This window comes from Eretmochelys imbricata, chromosome 13, assembly GCF_965152235.1.
Source record: "Eretmochelys imbricata isolate rEreImb1 chromosome 13, rEreImb1.hap1, whole genome shotgun sequence".
NCBI classification, from domain to species: Eukaryota; Metazoa; Chordata; order Testudines; family Cheloniidae; genus Eretmochelys; species Eretmochelys imbricata.
The window spans coordinates 38,762,599-38,782,433 of NC_135584.1; the positions used below are offsets into that span (position 1 = coordinate 38,762,599).

Genomic DNA, 19,835 nt, shown 5'->3' on the forward strand with positions numbered 1-19,835 from the left:
GGAGGGTTACCGTGGGGCGAAGGGGGCTGTCTCGGGCATGAGAGTCCCCCTACTGACTAACCGCCCCCACCCACACTGAACACGCAGCAGAGCATGTAGGGAAAGAGAAACCTTTCTAGAAAATCAGGGCTGTACCCCCCTCCGTGCAGTTGGGAGCAGACAAGAGGGAGAAAGGGAGTCCAGAGCAGCCCCCAGTGGGGGTGAGTCCTCCAGGATCTCTATGGTTCAGAACAAATGGTGGGTAGGGGCAAGGACCCCAACACAAACACCCCCCCCAGTCAGTCCTCCAATCTCTCTATGGTTAAGCACCAACAGGGACATCTGGCATTCAGTGCTCCAGGATCTCTATGGTTAGGAGTCAACAGGGACATAAAGAAGCCTACAGCATCCCCTCTGGTATTCAGTCCTCCAGCCCCTCTTGTCAGAAGCAGATGAGAGCATAACACCCCCACACAGCACTCCTTCTGGTATTCAGTCCCCCCCAGTCTCTATGGTTAGGAGCCAAGAAAGGCATAAAAACGCCACAGCACCCACTCATCTTCCACAATCTCTGTGGGTAGAAGTAGATGGGGGCAGCACCCACTCTGGTATTCAGTCCTCCAGGATCTCTATGGTTGGAAGGCGAGTCTCTCCGGGAGCCAGAAGGGTTCCTTCAGCAATCCCATTGCCACCCTCCAGCGTTCAGTCCTCCAGAATCTCAGCGAACAGCTCCTTGCGTTTGGTCTCCGCCTCTTGGTGCCGGTCCCAGTCTCGCCGGCGCTTCAGGAAATGGGTCAGGGCGAAGTTCCGCACCAAATGGTGCCCAAAGGGGTCATTACGCAGTTGCTTCTCCTGCTCGGCTGGGGGAACAGATGGATTGGGGTGAGAGATGGGTGGGGCACGGGTGCTTTTAACAGGACAGGAAGAGATCAAGGATCCTGTATCCAGTCCAGGGATTAGGATGGACTGGCCTAAACTGGGATTCAACCGGGACGCCAGGGTGGGGAGAGAAGCTAGGGTTGGAACTGGGGTGATGGGAGGGAAAGGGAGCTCCTACCCAGTTCCTGAGCAATCTGTCTCTTGGCTGGCAGGGTGGCCCGGCTCCAGATGGCGTCCAGGACTCTACTCCCGTGTTTGTTGCAAGCCAGAGACACGTAGTGACCCTGAGGACAAGGGAGGAGAGTCAAATGCGTAGCCCGGGTGCTGCAAGCTTCCCCACAACAGTGCCCCCAGCCCTGCACTCACCTGGAGCCCACGCAGCACCTTGCGCCTGGGCTTGCGGGGCACGGAAGGGCTGGCCAGGAGGGCGTCATAGACATGGCTACCGGCAGGGCTGCAGGCCAGGGTCACCAGGTCACCGGGGGGGAGGGCGGCCAGGCTTCGCAGCACGGGGGAGGGGTCGTCGAAGTACAGCAGGTGCTGGAGCAGCAGGGAGCCATGGAGGGAAACCGAGGCCAGGGCAGGTGGGGGATCCGGCTGAGAGAGAAGGGGGGAGAGCATTCCAGCCAGCCCCCGCCCTCCAGTCACTGCTCCAGCAGTAATCCACCCCCTCCCCGGTTTCCCTCCTCCCCCTTATAATCCAGTCCCTCCGAGAGCCAGCCCAGCCCCCCACAACTCCACCACTGCTGCTTGATCACTGCCCAGGGGAGTGACCCCTGCCCCCCATCTTTCCCCATACTCACCTGCTCTTCCAGGGGGGGCTGTACCTCCTGCCCCTCCCCCAGGGCATAGTACACCTCGTAGGGCAGCAGGGAAGCCAAGAGGGGGGCGCAGGCCACCCGCCGGGTGGGGGGCTCCCAGCAGTGGAAGGCCTGTGGGCAGGAAGGGGGAGCCTGAGATGAGAACCAGGCAAGGGAGGAGAGGAGCAGGAGTGGGGGGAGGGCGGCCACTCACCTCCATGAGCAGCTGCAGCACCTCCTGCTGGCCGGCCCCACACCGCCGACAGGCTCCCAGCAGCGCCGTGGCCACGCCCGTGTGCCCCTGGGCCAGCACCTCCTCCAGCCCCGGGCCCAACTCCGCCAGCACCTTCCCTAGCTGGGAGGGAACAGAGGGGGCATCAGGGGGCGTGGTCAAGCCCCACCCACTGGCTGCCCCCCATCAGGTCCAACCTCCCTCCATATGACCCCCCATTCACTCCCCTCTACCCCTCCCTACCCGAGGCCCCCCACCGCTCCACCCCACTCCCCACCAGCCCCTGTGGCCCCACTGACCAGCTTGGGGGGCGCAGCCCCGATGAGGCGCTGGAGGGTGAAGTTGGCCACGCCGTGGGCCGCCAGCGCCCGCAGCTGGCCCCGGAAGTGCTGGCGGTACAGCACCCGCAGCGCCCGCCGCTCCGACACCTCCAGCACCTTGTCCAGCACTCGGCTGCAGACCGGGTCCTTCAGGAACACCAGCAGGGGGCTGCAGGGATCGAGGGGGCGTTAGCCAATCAGACAGCCCAGTGAGAACACACCCCCAACCACCTCACAACCAATTAGAGTACTGCCATCCAACGCACAGCCAATCACCAGCCATCCGGCTCAGTTTCTGGCGAATGTGAAAGCAGCTGCTCACAGCCTCAGCCAATCATGATCCAGGTAGGCACAATTACAAACCAGAACCGGATCACCAATCACAGCCCACTTGCCCTTCTCCTGACCAAACAAAAAACTACACAGCCAGCTTCTAGCCATCCACAACCCACCTAAGACAGCTGCTGACCAATGAGAAAGCAGCCTGTGTGCCCCATCGTGACACACCTTGTAGCCAATCACAACTTGCTGGACTCCATTCCTGACCAATCAAAAAGCACCTGACCTCAACTCAGCCCTTAATCACAACCCACCGACCCAAGTAGAAAGCAGCCACCTTACCAAGCCACACACCATTCCCCCATGGCCAATCAAAATGGGTCCAACCCACAGCCAATCGCATGTCCCCAAGCCTACCATCCAGCCAATCAGGAAGTACCCACTACTCTGAGGAGGGGAGGACATACTCATCCCACAGCCAATCACAAGCCACCTGCCCAACCCCCCCCCCCCGACCACACTAAGCACCCCCCAGAACCATCCCCACCTCCACACCCAATCAGAGCCTACCCAAATAGTCCCATAGCCAATCAGAGCCCTCATGGCCATAGCCAATCAGAAGGCTCACCTGCATCCAGCAGAGGGATTCCGCGAGCTCAAGTAGCCAATCACAGAGCTGCACAGCTCAGCGCAGGCCTCGGGCAGCTTCCTGTGCAAAACCTCCAGCGCCACCTGCAGGCAGAGGCTGGCGACTCTGTGGGTGATGAACTCTGGGCAGGGGACAGATGGACGGGGTGAGTGGGGGGGTGGGGGGGAAACGCCTCCAGCAACTGTAGCCCTGGCCTCTCCCAGCAGGGGGCACTGTGGGGAGCGGGGCAGGAGTGCCAGCGGTGGCAGGGGTGCTCCCAATCCCATGGGGGACGCTGGGGTCAGCTCACCTGCAATGTTCTCCTGGAAAGCAGCAATGAACTCCTGCAGGAGGACCAGGAACGAGTCCGGGACCTCAAACTCCACCGGCCCCTCGCTCTCTGCTTCGGCCCGTTTCTTCCGTGGAGCAGGGAGCCCTGGAGGGGCAAGATAGGAAGAGCAGGATGAATGGGAGCATCAGGCAGCGAAGGGGACGATACAGTGAGTCGTTAACCCGTGGAACTCACGACCACTGGATATTCAGAGGGCAGAAACAATGAAAGGCCAGGGATGCGGAGGATCAGTTCCCCCATTCTTTCTACACCCCCTTGTGCTGGACCCTCATACCCCTCACATCTCTGTGGGGCATCCTGCCACCCCTCTTCTCAGTCTCGAACCCCCACACACATAACAGGTCCCATCTTACCTTCCCCCTCACAACCTCCCCTTCCCACCTGGACTCCACTGTCCCCCGCAGCTGCTGTACATCTCCCCGCTACTGAGTCCCTTGTCGCCTGCCCCATCATAATGTGCCCCCCCCACGTTTGTTCTCTCTCCCTGCCCCCCAGGTCCTTTCCCCCACAATCCCCCAATCTGTTTCCTACAGTCTCTACCTCCTCTTGATTCTCCACCTGCCTCCTCATCCTCCCTGCCCAGTGCCTCCATCCTGCTGCCCAGTGCCTCAGTCCTGTCCCCCCCAACAGTACCCGCCACTGGTAGTGTGTGGAAATGACACCGGCCCTGATCAATACTCACCTGTCCCCGAGAGCCCCCGGGCCGCATCAGAGCCGACACGGACCCCCCCAAGTACCTGCAGCAGGGTCCTCACCACAAAGCTGGCATGGGGGTCCCGGGCAAAGGTCCCCAGCTCCTCTCTCACAGCCCGCCCCAGCTGCAGCACCAGCTCCTCCAGCGTCCCAGCATCCTCCCGTCCCAGCAGCCGGGGAGCCCGGAGCAGGGCAGCCTCCAGAACGTGGGCTCCACAGGGGTGGCAGGTGGCCTGGCGCAGAGCGGGCAGCAGGGGGCACAGGAGCTGGGCCAGCTGGGTGGGCGAGGCCTCGGGCAGCAGGGCCTGGAGCAGCAGGGAGCCAGAGGGGTCCAGAGCCAGGGGCAGCGCGGAGCCCACTGCCTCCTCCAACACGTTGGTGACGAACAGATCTGGGAAGCAGGTGGGGAAGAATAAAGTGAGACGTACAGCGCCGCGCACCCCGCAGCGACCCCACTACCCCCGTCGCCTCCTCCAGCGCCTTGGTGACGAACAGACCGGGGGGGGCACAGTGAGACACGTGCAGCGCCGCGCACGCCGCAGGGACCCCACTCACCCCGCTCGCTGCCCGGCCCCAGCCCGGCACGGAGGCTCTCAGCGGCCCGGCGGAAGTAGCCCGCGGCGTCGGGATCCAGGCGGGGCCGCGCCCCCAGCCCGGAGGGGTCCGACCCGGCCCGCCGCCGCTTGCGCCCATCGCCGCCGCCTCGGGGCGGGTCCGCCATAGCCGAGCCCGGAGCGCACGTGGATCCCGCGAGAGGGGCTCGGCTACCCCGGCATGCCCCGCGCCCAGCCCCAGCCCCACCCCCGTCCCGGCATACCCCGCGCCCAGCCCCGCCCCTGTCCCGGCATGCCCCGCACGCTAGACCCATGTCCTATGGCTCGGGGCGGGGCCTGAGCTCCGCTTGTCAACTTTCTGGTGAGACAAACCAGAAAGCGCTGCCCCGCCCCCTGCCCTAGGCCCCGCCCCCCGCCCCGCCCCTTTCCTGCCACCCCGCCCCCGCCCGCTCCATCGCCCTCCCTCTAGCCTTCGCTCTCCCCCCACCCTCGCCCAGTTTCACCGGGCTGGGGCAGGGGTGCGGGATCTGGGCTCGGGCCAGAGACGACGGGGCTAGGGTGCAGGAGGGGGCGCTGGGCTGGGGGGGCGCTGGGTTGGAGAGCCGGGGGTGAGGGCTCCGGCTGCAGGTGCAGGCTCTGGAGTCGGGCCGGGGATGAGGGGGTTGGGATGCAGGGGGCGGGTGTTGGGTGTGCAGGGTGGAGGGAGTTTGGGTGCAGGAGGGAGCTATGGACTGAGGCAGGGGGTTGGGGTGCCGGGGGTGAGGGCTTCGGCTGTGGGTGCAGGCTCTGGAGTCGGGCCGGGGATGAGGGGGTTGGGATGCAGGGGGCGGGTGTTGGGCGTGCAGGGTGGAGGGAGTTTGGGTGCAGGAGGGAGCTATGGACTGAGGCAGGGGGTTGGGGTGCCGGGGGTGAGGGCTTCGGCTGTGGGTGCAGGCTCTGGGGTTGGGCCAGGGATGAGGGGGTTGGGGTGCAGGAGGGGCACTGGGGTGCAGGGGGCAGGTGTTGGGCGTGAAGGGTGTTTGGGTGCAGGAGGGAGCTATGGACTGGGGCAGGGGGTTGGGGGGCAGGGGGTGAGGGCTCCGGCTGCAGGCTCTGGGGTTGGCGTGCAGGGGGCGGGTGTTGGGCATGCAGGGTGGAGGGAGTTTGGGTGCAGGAGGGAGCTATGGACTGGGGCAGGAGGGGGTTCAGGGTCCAGGCAACGCTTACCGCGGCTCCCAGAAGTGGCCGCCAGGGAGGCTCCACATGCTGCCCTCGCACCCACAGGCACCGCCCCCACAGCTCCCATTGGTCACGGTTCCCGGCCAATGGGAGCTGTGGAGCGAGCCCTTGGGGAGGGGGCAGCATATGGAGCCTCCCTGGCCGCTGGGACCTGACAGCCGCTTCCAGGAGCCACGTGGAGCTAGGGACCCTGCCTTAGCCCCGGGGCCCCCTTTGGAGCCACCTGGGTCCCTTTTCGACCAGGCGTTCCGGTCAAAAACTGGACGCCTGGCAACCCTAGCCTCATCCTGGCACAGTGCCCCCTGTGGCCAGGCCGAGAGGCGGGACAGGGCCGGGACCCCGAGCCCCACAGGGACCCACAGCCACGCCCCGTGCCCTGGGAGCACCTGAATGACTCTGGTCTCTGACATCACCCAGCCCTTACTGCATTGGCTGTGCAAAGCTAATGCGTCACATCTACATACCTACCTGGGCAACCAACACTGACTGTGCGTGGGGAGTCGGCATTCCCCGGGGCAGACGGGGAGGAACCCAGGTGTCCGGGTATGAGAGGATACTGGGGAATGCTGGGCTGGTGCCAACGGGACAGGCTTCCCGGCCGTGCGTGACTCACAATTCCCCTCCCAGCTGGGACGCCAACACCCACCGAAAGCAATTAGGGTGCATTCCGCCTGAACACTCAGCCTGGCTCAGAGTGACAGGGCCAGACGGGGAGCAGAACCCAGGACCCCAACCCACTGGCCCCCACTCCCCTCCCCAAGCTGGCATTGAACCAAGGAGTCCTGGCTCCCAGCCCTCTGCTCTAACCACTAGACCCCACTCCCCTCCCAGAACTGGGGATAGAACCCAGAAGTCCTGGGCCCTAGTTTCATGCACCAACCAACTAGACCCCATGAAAGTTTTGAAACTTTCTCCCCGCCCAACATTTACTCAAAACCGGCCCCTTTAAGAGTGAAGCAGCCCCTTTAAGAATGGAGACATTCTCTCCCGCTTGGCGGGCTGTTCTCTATGCTCTGTGCAGGGAAAGAGGGATGGTAGAGTCCCAGCTGGCTCTCCCCTCTCTGTGAGCGGTGGTTGGTATTGCCCGCAGGAGCCCTGCGCGCAGCCCACCGGACGGTTCCATCTCACTCCTGCCCCTCGCCCGCACTTTCGGGGCATCTTGGTGCAGCCCGCGCGGCCCCCGTGGCCCTCCGCAGGTTGGTATCGCCGCATTGGGAGCCTGGCCAGTTTCCCTGGGAGAGACCATTCCATGTACTGGGCGGGGGAGACCTCAGAATCCGTATCAAGGGGGGGACGCCTCCGGGTTCAGCGCCCCTGGGGCGGGGCTAAGCAGGCGGGTGGGGGCAGGAGGTGGGGGGCATGCAATGGCCTGGCCCAGTGGCTACTCTGACTCAATCCCAGAATGCACCTGGGGACATGATCTGGGGTTAGCATGAGTGGTAGTGTGAACCCACTGCCCCCCCGCCTCCCCGGACACCTGGGTCCTTGTGCACGCAGCCTCGGACGCCTGGGTCCTCCTTGTGCACGCGGCCCTGGGGGCCTGGGTTCCCTGAGTTTGGGATGGGCACCACGGGGCTGTCTCAGTGCTGGGTCGGGGATCCCCCCTAACCCTCACCTCTCCTCTCCTTTAGATCCAGTAGGTTCAGAGTCGGGACCCTGATTCCTGCCTTTGGCCCCCTCCCCCCCACAGCTGAGTCGCCATGGTGAGTGGGGTCCCGTCGGCTACCCCAGCCCCCACCCGTTGCCCCCTCGGGGGGTGATCCGAGTCCCCACTCCCCAGTTACTGGGGTAACCGGACTTCTTGTGCACACAACCCCAGGGGCGCTGCATGCCTGGGTTCCTGGCCCCGTGCCCAATAGAGGGGCAGTCCCCAGTGACCTCCCAGGGGATTACTGCTACCCCCCCAGGGGTGTCCCTGCCCCCTAGAATTGCCCCACGGGATCTGGTTTACATATTCAGGGTTGTGGGTGAAAACGCGTGGCCCCGACACCTGCCCTTGCTCAATCCCATAATGCACCTGGGTGGGGAGCATGGCGTGAAGGCCTGGGGCAGCAGCCACCCCTCCCCATTTACACAGTCGTCCCCCCCGGACCCCCCCCAGCACGGCCGTCTGAAGGTGAAGACAACGGAGGAGCAGGCTGAGGCCAAGCGCCTGGAGCGGGAGAAGAAGCTACGTCAATATGTAGCCGCCACGACTGCCATCTTTGAGAAGGTGAGATGGGTCGGGAGCATGCCCTGTGCCCCAAAGGCTGGGCACGAGTGGGGGGAGCCGGCTTCCTGCTGACCTTTCACCCCTGACCCTTGCGCTCAGCCTTGCTTCCTGGAGTGCAGTATGAGCTTTGACCCTTGACCGTTATGATCGGTCACTACACATTGACCTCTGATCCCATGGCCTTTCCCTCACTCTGCGTGGTCAGTGCTGTAACCTTTGACCCCTTATGCTATGCCTTATTTGGATTGGTTGCACAGTGATCCTTGAACCCTGGCCTTCCCCATCATGGGTGATTGGGGAGCATGCTGACCTTTGAACCTTGACCTTTTTCCCAATGGGTGGGGTGCGTGATACCCTTGACCCAGTGCCCCCTTAGCCTGGATCCCTCCTGGTCAGAGTGAACTTTGACCTGACATCTTCCTCCCTGGTTTGTGGGGTGTCTCTGACCTTTGTCCTTGGCTCATTGATATTGTTTGTCACCCCCAAAACTCTTCCCCTCAGAGGCATGAGTAGTTAAGGTGCATGGCAACCTTTGACCTCTGTTGGAAATGGTTGGATGAGTGTATGACTCTTGGCCCCTGACTGTTCCCCTCTGGGCCAGAAGCAGTTGTGTGCTTGGTGGCCTTTAACCTTTCTAGGATGACTTTTGACACTGCTGTACTCCAATTGGGTGACTGGAGATAGCTGAGGTTGAAGAATTGGGTCAATGCTGACCCTTGACCTTCTTCTGGCTCATGAGCAGTCATGACGTTACGCCCTTTGGCTCCTGGCCTTTGACCCTTGATCAGAGGCAGATGTGATCAGGTGACCCTTGACCCCGTCTGTTGGTCAATTGTTGGCATGGGTGGGTAGACTAGTTGCCCTTTGACCTCTGACCTCAGCACTTCTGACATTTCCCCCCACTGCGGGAGGGACATTGAATGGTGACCCCGACCTCTTGATCCTTTGCTGGGCGAGATACAGTGGCTCCAGACAGGGTCGTGGCATGACCTTTGACCCCTGACCTTTCTTCTCCCCAGAGGAAGATGGGGCAGCTGGACAAAGAGGCACTGGAGCTGACCAATCAGATCTTGGGGGTCAACCCCGACTTCGCCACTCTCTGGAACTTCCGCCGGGAGATCATCCTCCGCCTGGAGGGGGAGGGGTGAGGGGAGGATGGAGGGGGGGAGGGTCTGGAGGGGAGTCTAGGGGGAGGGGGCCAGAGGGGCAGGGAAGGGAGGTATGAAGGGGAAGGGATGGGGGAGTTGGGGAAGGGGGGTATAGAGAATATGGGGTAGAGCGGGGGTTGGAGGTGGGGGGAAAGGTGAGGAGAAGGGGGGTAGTTCAGGGGGTCACAAAGAACCTGGAAGAGGGGGAGTCTTGGGGTCCATATGGGAGTGAGCGTGGTTTGGGGGGTCCCTGGCTTTGACCCTCCCCATGGCAGGTCCCCAGGGGGGTTGGGTTGGGGTTGCGGGTGGCTCCCCGGCTCTGATCCCACAGTGGTAAGTCCCTGGGGGGTCGGGTTGGGGGGGATCCTTGACTCAGACCCCCCCCAGTGGCAGGTCCCCGGGGGAGTCCCTGGCTCTGACCCACCCCCTGTGGCAGGTCCCCAGGGGAGTCCCTGGCTCTGACCCACCCCCTGTGGCAGGTCCCCAGAGGAGACGCAGTCACTGTGCCGTGGGGAGCTCTCGTTCCTGGAGACCTGCCTGCGGGTGAACCCCAAGTCATACGGGACGTGGCACCACCGCTGCTGGGTGATGGGGCACGTCCCCCACCCCGACTGGGCCCGCGAGCTGGAGCTGTGCGCCAAGTTCCTGGAGAGTGACGAGCGCAACTGTGAGCTGGAGCCCTGACCCCAGATCCCCACCAAATCCCTTCACCCCGGTCCGACCCCAAAAACCCGACCTCTGCCCCTGGATCCTCCTGATGTCTATCCCAGGATCCATCCCGGGTCCGCCCCCAAACCTCTGACCATAGATTGACCCTCAAACCCCCGACCTCTGCCCCCAGATCCCCCTGAAACTCCCAGACCTCTGACCCCAGATCCCGCCCAAATCCCTCGACCTTTGACCCCAAATCCACCCTGAACCCACAGCCACTGACCCCAGATCCACACCTGAGCCTCTTACCCCAGGTCCACCTCTGACCCCGGATCCTCCTGAACCCCAGATCCATCCCGGACCCTCCTGCCCTGACCACAGATCCACTTCTGATATCTGACCCCGGACCCACCCTGCTGCCCTGACCCCGGATCAACCCCAAACCCCGTTGCCCTCACCCCAGATCCACTCCAGCCTTTGACCCCAGATCCACCCCCTGAAAACCCCCAGACTTCTGACCCCGGATCCACCCCTGAACCCTACCACCCTGGCCTCTGACCCCCGATCCACCCCCGAACCCCACTGCTCTGACCCCCGATCCACCCCCGAACCTCACCTGACCTCTGACCCCAGATCCACGCACATATCCTCCAACCCCAGATCCACTCCCAACCCCCCTGACTTCTGACCCCAGATCAATCCCCAGACCCTGTTGCCTTTACCTCTAATCCCGGATCCACCCCTGAACCCCCAGAATCCCACTGCCCCAACCTCTGAACTCTAGCCCCACCTTGACCCCCAAACCCCAATCCCTGGCATCCCCCCAGCTCACACCCACGGGTGCTGGGGTGGTGGGTGGCATGGGGGCATGCGGCATCTCTCACCCCCCGCTCTCTGGTGTCCCCGCAGTTCACTGCTGGGATTACCGGCGCTTCGTGGTGCAGCGCGCCCAGGTGCCAGCCGCGGACGAGCTGCACTTCACCGACCACCTCATCACCCGCAACTTCTCCAACTATTCATCCTGGCACTACCGCAGCCGCCTACTGCCCCAGCTGCACCCTGACCCCCGGCAGCCGGGCCGCCCCACTGAGGCCGTGCTGCTCAAAGGTCAGGGCGCCGGGCGGGGGCTGGGAGCCAGGACTCCTGGGTGCTCTCTCCATCTCGGCGTGGGGCCTGGGAGCAAGGACTACTAGGTCCTCTGCCGTCTTGGGGTGGAGGCTGGGAGGCAGAACTCCTGGTTTCTCTCCTGGCTCTGGGAGGGGAGTGGGGCTAGTAGGTAGAGTGAGGCGGGCTGCGAGCCAGGACTTCCTTGCCAGTCAGTGACCCAGCCCAGGGGTGGATTCATTTATGGCGAAGGCCCTCACCTGCTCAGAGAGATCAGTGAGCCCTGCCCTGAACTTGGCGGAGATGCCGTTCCTGGAAGCTTGACCCAGTTGGGACATCACTGACAGGTTCCGCATGCCAGAGGAGGCACTGGCCCCACCTGGCTCCCTGCTGCCCTGGGCACGACTTCCCCAGCTGAGCGCCGCCAGCCGGAGAGACAGGGACGGCACCTGGGAACCCGCCCTGCAGCAACTGTGCCTCAGACAGCTCATGGGGAGGGCCAGCACCCTCGATGGGGGACAGGCCCCATGTCCCATTCTGGGCCCCCCTGAGCCAGCCTGTCCCTGCCCTGGGCCCGGACCGGGGCCGGCGCCTCCCAGAGGAGAAAGGCCCCACGCCCCATCCCCCACCTTTCTTCTCTTGCCCTGCCAGAGCTGGAGCTGGTGCAAAATGCTTTCTTCACCGACCCCAATGACCAGAGCGCCTGGTTCTACCATCGCTGGCTGCTGGGCAGAGGTAGGCGCCTCCTTGCTGGCCAGAACGGTACTGGAGGGGGCAGGGATGCATTCCATAATACCTGGGCGCTTTCTGGCCAGCCGAGGGTTGAGTGATGCTGCCGGAGTACTTGAGAGATCCCATCTGGAGCATCATCCAGGGTACCTGGCTGTAGAGACCAACTCTGGACTATACTCAATTGGTACCCAAGTACTGTGAGCAACAATAGCAGTCTGGGGTATAGCCCAGTGGTACCTCACACTGTGGGCACAGCCCGCAACTACGCACCCAAAGTAATTGGTGCCCAATTACTGCGTGCTGGAGGATAACGCCCCCCCTGGAGTGTAGTCCAGTGGTGCCTGAGTATTCTTTTGTGCTAGGGGTATGATTGCATGATGCCTGAGTACTGCATGGGGCAAGGAAGCCATATCCCTTAGGGAATGGGCCAGCAGGACACAACTCCTGTTTAGCGAGGAGAGAGTATTGTCTGATGATAGGAGATCCACTAGGCTGTACTCCGGATGATACCTGAGTATACTATTCTGTGGTATACATCTCCTATTGTTACCCAGGTACTGGGTGCATTGGGGCAATACCACCTGGGAGTATAGTACAGCAGTACTCAAGTAGTTTGTAATACTAAATTCCTCACTGGATTACAATCGGCTAATGCCCGAGTATTGTATGGGGTAAGGAAATATCCTTGTGAAGGGTAGACCGCTGATACCCAAGTACTGCTTAATGAGGGAGAATTGTCCCATGGTGCCTGAGTACTTGGGAGACCCCTCCCTGGCGTATTGTCCAGTGGTATCCAGGTACAGGAACTCCTCCCTTAACGTCGTCCCGGTTAACAATGTTTCGTTGTCACGTTGCTGATCAATTAGGGAACAGGCTCGTTTAAAGTTGCACAATGCTCCTGTATAACCTTCTTTGGCAGCCGCCGGCATTCTCCACTGCTTGCAGGGAGAGCAGCCATTGGAGCTGGTGGGAGCTTGGAGCCGGGGGGGCCGGCAGCCCCCCCATCAGCTCCCCTAAGTTCCCTGTGCTGCAGCCGCCCAGCAAGCTACCAATTGCCAGCAGTTCAGGTGTCCCTCCCCCCATTTCCCTGAGCTGCTCCTGCCCTCTGCCTTGGAGCTGCTCCCCGGAGCCTCCTGCTTGCTGTGCGGGGTGGGGGGGGCTAATGTCAGGGTGTCATAAATATAAAGGGAAGGGTAACAACCTTCCTGTATACAGTACTATAAAATCCCTCCTGGCCAGAGGCACAATATCCTTTTACCTGTAAAGTGTTAAGAAGCTCGGGTAACGTGGGGGGCACCTGACCAAAAGGACCAATGAGGGACAAAATACTTTCAAATCTGAGGAGGGGGGAGAAGGCTTTTTTCTGTCTGTTCTGTGTGCTTGCCGGAGAGAGATCAAGAAAACAAGCAATCCAACTCCATTAGAATTAGTAAGTACTAGCAAGGAAATGCGTTGGTTTACTTTTGTTTTGGCTTGTGATTTTCTCTGTGCTGAGAGCAAGGTATATTAGAATCATAGAATATCAGGGTTGGAAGGGACCTCAGGAGGTCATCTAGTCCAACCCCCTGCTCAAAAGCAGGACCCATACCCAATTAAATCATCCCAGCCAGGGCTTTGTCAAGCCTGACCTTAAAAACTTCTAAGGAAGGAGATTCTACCACCTCCCTAGGGAAGGCATTCCAGTGTTTCATCACCCTCCTAGTGAAAAAGTTTTTCCTAATATCCAACCTAAACCTCCCCCACTGCAACTTGAGACCATTACTCCTTGTCCTGTCCTCTTCCACCACTGAGAATAGTCTAGAACCATCCTCTCTGGAACCACCTTTCAGGTAGTTGAAAGCAGCTATCAAATCCCCCCTCATTCTTCTCTTCTGCAGACTAAACAATCCCAGTTCCCTCAGCCTCTCCTCATAACTCATGTGTTCCAGACCCCTAATCATTTTTGTTGCCCTTCTCTGGACTCTCTCCAATTTATCCACATCCTTCTTGTAGTGTGGGGCCCAAAACTGGACACAGTACTCCAGATGAGGCCTCACCAATGTCGAATAGAGGGGGACGATCACGTCCCTCGATCTGCTCCCTATGCCCCTACTTATACATCCCAAAATGCCATTGGCCTTCTTGGCAACAAGGGCACACTGCTGGCTCATATCCAGCTTCTCGTCCACTGTCACCCCTAGGTCCTTTTCCGCAGAACTGCTGCCTAGCCATTCGGTCCCTAGTCTGTAGCTGTGCATTGGGTTCTTCCGTCCTAAGTGCAGGACCCTGCACTTATCCTTATTGAACCTCATCAGATTTCTTTTGGCCCAATCCTCCGATTTGTCTAGGTCCCTCTGTATCCTATCCCTGCCCTCCAGCGTATCTACCACTCCTCCCAGTTTAGTATCATCCGCAAATTTGCTGAGAGTGCAATCCACACCATCCTCCAGATCGTTTATGAAGATATTGAACAAAACCGGCCCCAGGACCGACCCCTGGGGCACTCCACTTGACACCGGCTGCCAACTAGACATGGAGCCATTGATCACTACCCGTTGAGCCCGACAATCTAGCCAACTTTCTACCCACCTTATAGTGCATTCATCCAGCCCATACTTCTTTAACTTGCTGACAAGAATACTGTGGGAGACCATGTCAAAAGCTTTGCTAAAGTCAAGATACAATACATCCACTGTATTCCTAGTTTTCTTTTTGTAACTTTAAAGTTTTTGCCCAAAGGGAAATCCTCTGTGTTTTAAATTTGATTGCCCTGTGAGATTAGCTTCCCTTCTAATTTTACAGAGGTGCTTCTTTTACATTTTTTCTTTCTAATAAAGTTCTGTTTCTTTTAGGAGCCTAACTGATTTCTCTATTGTCCTAAGACCCAGGCGTTTGGGTCTGTGATCACTTTGTAACCAATTGGTTAGGATATTATTCTCAAGCCTCCCCAGAAAAGGGGTATAAGGGCTTTGGGGGATATTTTGGGGGAATAGGAACTCCAAGTGGTCCTTTCCCTGATTCTTTGTTAAATCACTTGATGGTGGCAGCGTACCCTCCAAGGGCAAAGAGTTTGTGCCTTGGGGAAGTTTTACCCTAAGCTGGTAGAAATAAGCTTAGGGGGTCTTTCTTGGGGGTCCCCACATCTGTACCCTAGAGTTCAGAGTCAGGAGGGAACCCTGACATTGTCCCCCTCCCCCCTGCTCCTGTATCCCATCTCCACAGAGCAGGGGGGTGGGGATGCGACAGGGCTCAGGAGAGAGGGAGCTTGCAGGCAGCAGTTGCTGTCTGAACTTGCTGATCTACTTAAAAAGGCAATGTACTTACTTAAAGGGGCAATGCGCATCTCTCTCACACACACATACATACTCTGTCTCTCTCCACCATGCTGTCTCACCTCCCTCCATTTGTGCCGCCTTGTAGAGTGTGAGGCTACGTTAACAACATGTTAACCCTTGACGGCTCAGCCGAGTGCTAGTTCATCATTTAGCAGCAAGGCATCTCCTGGGAAATATCCCACCCTCTGACTTCACCACCTCAACCAAGCTTCACAATCAGCACTGCTGTGGATAGTATTCAGTTGTTTGTTTAAAACTTATATTGTGTATGTATGTGTGTGTGTATATATATATAGACTTTTGTCTGCAAAAAAAATGTCCGTGGAACCTAAGCCCCCCTATTTACATTAATTCTTATGGGAAAATTGGATTCGCTTAACATCATTTCGCTTAAAGTCGCATTTTTCAGGAACATAACTACAGCGTTAAGCGAGGAGTTACTGTATAGTAGAGTGTTACTACATTGTCCAGGGCTGGTATACTGCATTGATACCGCAGTACTTCGTGCAGAATAGTAATACCAGCCTGGGGGAGAATGCAGCTATTACACAAGTATTGTATGAAATCTGCTACGTCCCCAGAGTTCAATGAGATACCTGAGTACTATGTAGTATTGTCCTAGAGCGTAGGTGAGTGTTCGCTGTGATGTATTTGAATGCTGCTTGGTACAGCAGGGCTGCTTCCTCAAAACGCCCCTTGATGTTATCTGAGTACTGTGTGGTACTGGTTTTACTCAAGTGCTGAGTAATATTGCTCCAGAGTTTGCTCTAGTGGTACTCGAGTACCGCTTGATCCATGAAAATGTCTCCTGATGGTACCAGAGTACTGTTTAGTACTGGCGAGCAACGTCACTGCAGGGTGTAGTCTGTTTGACCCAAGTGCTGTGTGATGCATGCAGATTCCTCCCCCAAAGTATACCAAGATGGTACCTGAGTAACCTGAGAGCACTGGTGACATTGTAACCCTGAGTTACTCCAGGGCATTGTGCAATGATACTGGAGTATTATACGAGTCTTTAAGATCTCCCCGAGCATACCCTAACAGTGCCCCACGGCCCGGATAGCACGGAGGATACTCAAGTTCTCAGTAACGTTACTGTAGGGAATTGGCCAATGGCACTAGACTCCTATGCTATCTCCCCCAGATGGCACCCAAGTACTGCTGCTACTCAAGCACTGAGTAACGTTACTTCAGGATATGATCCAGTGATGCATGGGGATCCCCCCCACTCAAGCATACCCTGAAGGTACCTGAGTACCTCACTGCACTGAGTAATGTGACTCCAGGAGTTGGTCCCATGACACTAACCCCCCTTCTCTCCCTGCAGCTGAGCCGGAGCCAACCATCCTGTGTGTCTACGTGAGCCGAGAGGACTCCTCGCTGGCGGTGGCTTTCTCCCAGCCCGTGGTGGTGAGTACCCACGAGCCGGGGCGGAGGGAGGCAGTGCTAATCCGAGGCTTACAAGCTTCTCCTCCGGCAGGTGACACCAGGATCCTGCGACCTGCTGCTCTTCGCAGACGAGGCCCCCCTGGCAGTGAATTGGCGCACACCCGACGGGAGAAACCGCCCCGGCCTCATGTGGGTATCCTCCCAGATGCCTGGGTTCTCGTCCCACTCAAGGAGAGGAGTGGAGTCAAGTGGGTTAGAGCCGGGGGAGGAGGGGCTGGGAGTCAGGACTCCTGGGTTCTCCGGGGAGTGGGATCTAGTGGGTTAGAGCAAGAGGATGGTGGCCGGGAACCTGGGCTCTCTGGGTGGAGAGTGGGGTCTAGTGGGTTAGAGCAGTGGGGGCTGGGAGCCAGGACTCCTGGGTTCTCCGGGGAGTGGGATCTAGTGGGTTAGAGCAAGAGGATGGTGGCCGGGAACCTGGGCTCTCTGGGTGGAGAGTGGGGTCTAGTGGGTTAGAGCAGTGGGGGCTGGGAGCCAGGACTCCTGGGTTCTCTGGCAGGGGAGGGAGGCTAGAACCTTTTTCCTTGACCCCCCCACCCCACCCAGCTGTGCGACCTGCCGGCCTCGGCCCTCAACGAGCACTGGCCCCAGCACACCTTCCGGGTGCAGTGGGCGGGCGGGGAGTCCCAGAAGGAGTGTGTCCTCTTCAAAGGTAACCATACACCACCCCAACAGCTGCCCCCCCCCCCGAAAATCCTCCCCCCAGCTCCCTGACACTCTGCCTCTGCCCCAAGGCCGCAGCGACGGCTGGTGCCGGGACTCCGTCACCGAGGAGCAGGTGTTCAGGTAGGAGACCCCTCCCCCCACCCTGGGTCATCTGCCTCTGAGAGGGCCCGCCCCCTGGCAGGAAGTCCCGCCTACTCCCCCAGAAGCTCCTCCCCTCGCAGGGTAGCCCCTTTCCCTAGTGTGCATATTCTAGACAGGCCCTCCCCACTCAGAAGGGCCCTACCCCAGGCTGTCTAAGTAGCCCTGCCTCCCTGTTACGTTCCCTACAGAGCAGCTCTGTCCCTTTCCATTCAAGACTAGACCCGCCCCTCAGATAAGCCACGCCTCCTGATTATGTGTAGGCGGATAGGCTCCTCCCCCTGGGGGGTTGCCTCCCCCCTTTAAGTGCCTGTTTCGCAGTATCCCCCATCCCTTGAGTATCTTGAATAAAACATCCCCCCCAGGTGTGTAGTCAGAGCTAGCTCTGCCTCCCCCATTTGAGTGCAGAGCAGCCCCCCCGCCCCCAGGATGGGCCCTGCCCCCACCCATCTCAGGTGCTGGCTGGCCCCCTAACCTCCCCCCCACCCCCCCAGGTGCGAGCTCTCCGTGGAGAAGTCGACCGTGCTGCAGTCAGAACTGGAGTCCTGTAAGGAGCTGCAGGCCCTGGAGCCGGAGAACAAGTGTAGGTACCTCCCGGACGCCTGGGTTCTCTCCTGGCTCTGGGAGGGGAGCAGGATCTGGTGGTTAGTGTGGGGGGAGGGCTGGATGCCAGGACTCCTGGGTTCTCTCTGTCTCGACAGGGTGTCTCCTCACCATCATCCTCCTCATGCGGGCCCTGGACCCCTTGGTGTACGAACGAGAGACCCTCAGCTACTTCGACACCTTGAAGGTGAGGGGCGGGGGGAGGAGAAAGGGGAATCTTGGGGGGAGGGGGCTCTGAGCTGCTCTTCCCAGCCCCCTCCACCCTGTCCCTCTGTCCCCACCCCCAGGCCGCTGACCCCATGCGCTCGGCCTATCTGGACGACCTGCGCAGCAGATTCCTTGTGGAGAACAGCATCCTGCGGATGGAGTACGCCGAGGCCAGGGTGGTGGACCTGTCCGGCCGGGTACGGGAGAACAAAGCATGGGGTCAAGAGAGGACTAGTGGGCGGAGCTGAGAAGAGGGAGAGGCAGGGGGTGGAGCTAGAGGATTGATGGAGGGGTAAACACGAATGGGTGAGGCCAAGTGGGAAGTGGGCAGGACGAGAGGGAGCAGGGGGCGTGGCTAATACAAGAGGTGGAGCTAGGGGAGGAGAAGGAGCAGGGGATGGGGTGGAGCTAGGAGAAGGGGCGGGGCCAGAAATGTAGGGAGTGGAGCCAGGAGGCTGAATGTGCAGGAGGGGGCAGCAGGGGTGGGTGGAGCCAGATGAGGTGGAGGAAGAGAGGGCGGGGCCACGTAGGTGGGTGGCGCTGAGGAGCAGAGACCCCCTCCCTCCAGCTCTCTCTGCCCCCCAGGGACTGACCGTCCTCTGCCACCTGGAGCAGCTGCCGCTCATCACCCACCTGAACCTGGCGGGGAACCGGCTGCGCCGCCTCCCTCCCACCCTGGCCATGCTGCGCTGCCTTGAGGTGAGAGATCCCGGAGCGGGGAGGGACCCAGGCGTCCGGGCGTCCAACCCCCTCCACCAGCCTAACTACTATCCCCGCCCCCGGAACCATGAGGGCCCCAGCCCCCCTACCCCAGTCTCACTGCTAGCCCCCCCCTACGGCCCTGGAGCAGGTGGAGGGACCCAGGCGTCCGGGCCAGGGGCGGCCCATGTCACTGACTCTCTCTGTCCCCAGGTGCTGGAGCTGGAGGGGAACCAGATCGAGACCCTGGAGGGGCTGCCTCCCCTCCCCCGCCTGGAGGAGCTCTCAGCCCGCAGCAACCGTATCCTCCAGCCGCCCGCATGGGGCAGGGAGCCCCCGCGGGCAGCGGGCAGGGGCGGGGCAGAGGAGGGCTGGGGCGGGGGGTTGGGCCCCTCCAGCCATTGCACCCTCCTTGACTCCCCACCCCCAGGCATCCAGCGACCTTCCGACCTCCGACCTTTGGCCTCCTTCCCCAGGCTCCGCCTGCTGGCCCTGCAGGGGAACCCCCTGGGCGCCCTCCCCGACGCCCAATCCCAGCTGGCTGCACTGCTGCCCCGGGTGGAGATCACCCTCGCCTGATTGGCTAGCAGGGGCTGGCCCCGCCCCTTCCCCTCCCCTGCCCGCCAATAATTTATTGGACCTGAGGAAATAAAAGGTTAAAAACGCCCTGGTGTGAATTGAGTCATTGTGCGCCCCTCACTCCCGACCTGCAGCCCCCCCATGCCCAGCCCTGCCCCCCCGTGCCCTGCCGGTGCCCCTCACTCCCGACCCGCAGCCCCCCCCCATGCCCAGCTGGTGCCCCTCACTCCCGACCCGCAGTCCCCCCCATGCCCAGTCCTGCCCCCCCTGCCCTGCCGGTGCCCCTCACTCCCGACCTGCAGTCCCCCCCATGCCCAGCCCTGCCCCCCCGTGCCCTGCCGGTGCCCCTCACTCCCGACCTGCAGCCCCCCCATGCCCAGCCCTGCCCCCCCGTGCCCTGCC

General features: G+C 60.5%; 2 protein-coding genes across 3 annotated transcripts; one reads left to right on the forward strand and one right to left on the reverse strand.

The window, feature by feature from the left end:
- Positions 1-96: 96 nt before the first annotated feature.
- On the reverse strand, positions 97-4,949 carry NOP9 (NOP9 nucleolar protein). The gene is made up of 10 exons (XM_077832379.1): positions 4,718-4,949; positions 4,152-4,553; positions 3,428-3,553; positions 3,118-3,259; positions 2,190-2,379; positions 1,873-2,013; positions 1,662-1,790; positions 1,225-1,455; positions 1,037-1,142; positions 97-839 (listed from the first exon to the last, which is right to left on the reverse strand). Exons 1-10 carry the CDS (start codon positions 4,881-4,883, stop codon positions 682-684), a joined length of 1,791 nt encoding a protein of 596 aa, XP_077688505.1. The 5' UTR covers positions 4,884-4,949; the 3' UTR covers positions 97-681.
- A 1,931-nt stretch (positions 4,950-6,880) lies between these two features.
- RABGGTA (Rab geranylgeranyltransferase subunit alpha) lies at positions 6,881-19,519 on the forward strand. 2 transcript variants are annotated; one of them, XM_077832295.1, is made up of 17 exons: positions 6,881-7,130; positions 7,566-7,637; positions 8,036-8,146; positions 9,166-9,290; positions 9,774-9,961; positions 10,855-11,052; positions 11,701-11,784; positions 16,423-16,505; positions 16,576-16,677; positions 17,088-17,193; positions 17,276-17,327; positions 17,840-17,928; positions 18,047-18,135; positions 18,236-18,352; positions 18,741-18,854; positions 19,068-19,155; positions 19,285-19,519. In XM_077832295.1, exons 2-17 carry the CDS (start codon positions 7,635-7,637, stop codon positions 19,431-19,433), a joined length of 1,698 nt encoding a protein of 565 aa, XP_077688421.1. In that variant the 5' UTR covers positions 6,881-7,130; positions 7,566-7,634; the 3' UTR covers positions 19,434-19,519. The 2 variants fall into 2 exon arrangements, with proteins under 2 accessions (XP_077688421.1, XP_077688420.1); XM_077832294.1 differs by lacking the exons at positions 6,881-7,130; positions 7,566-7,637 and having other exon boundaries at positions 7,708-8,146.
- Positions 19,520-19,835: the final 316 nt, after the last annotated feature.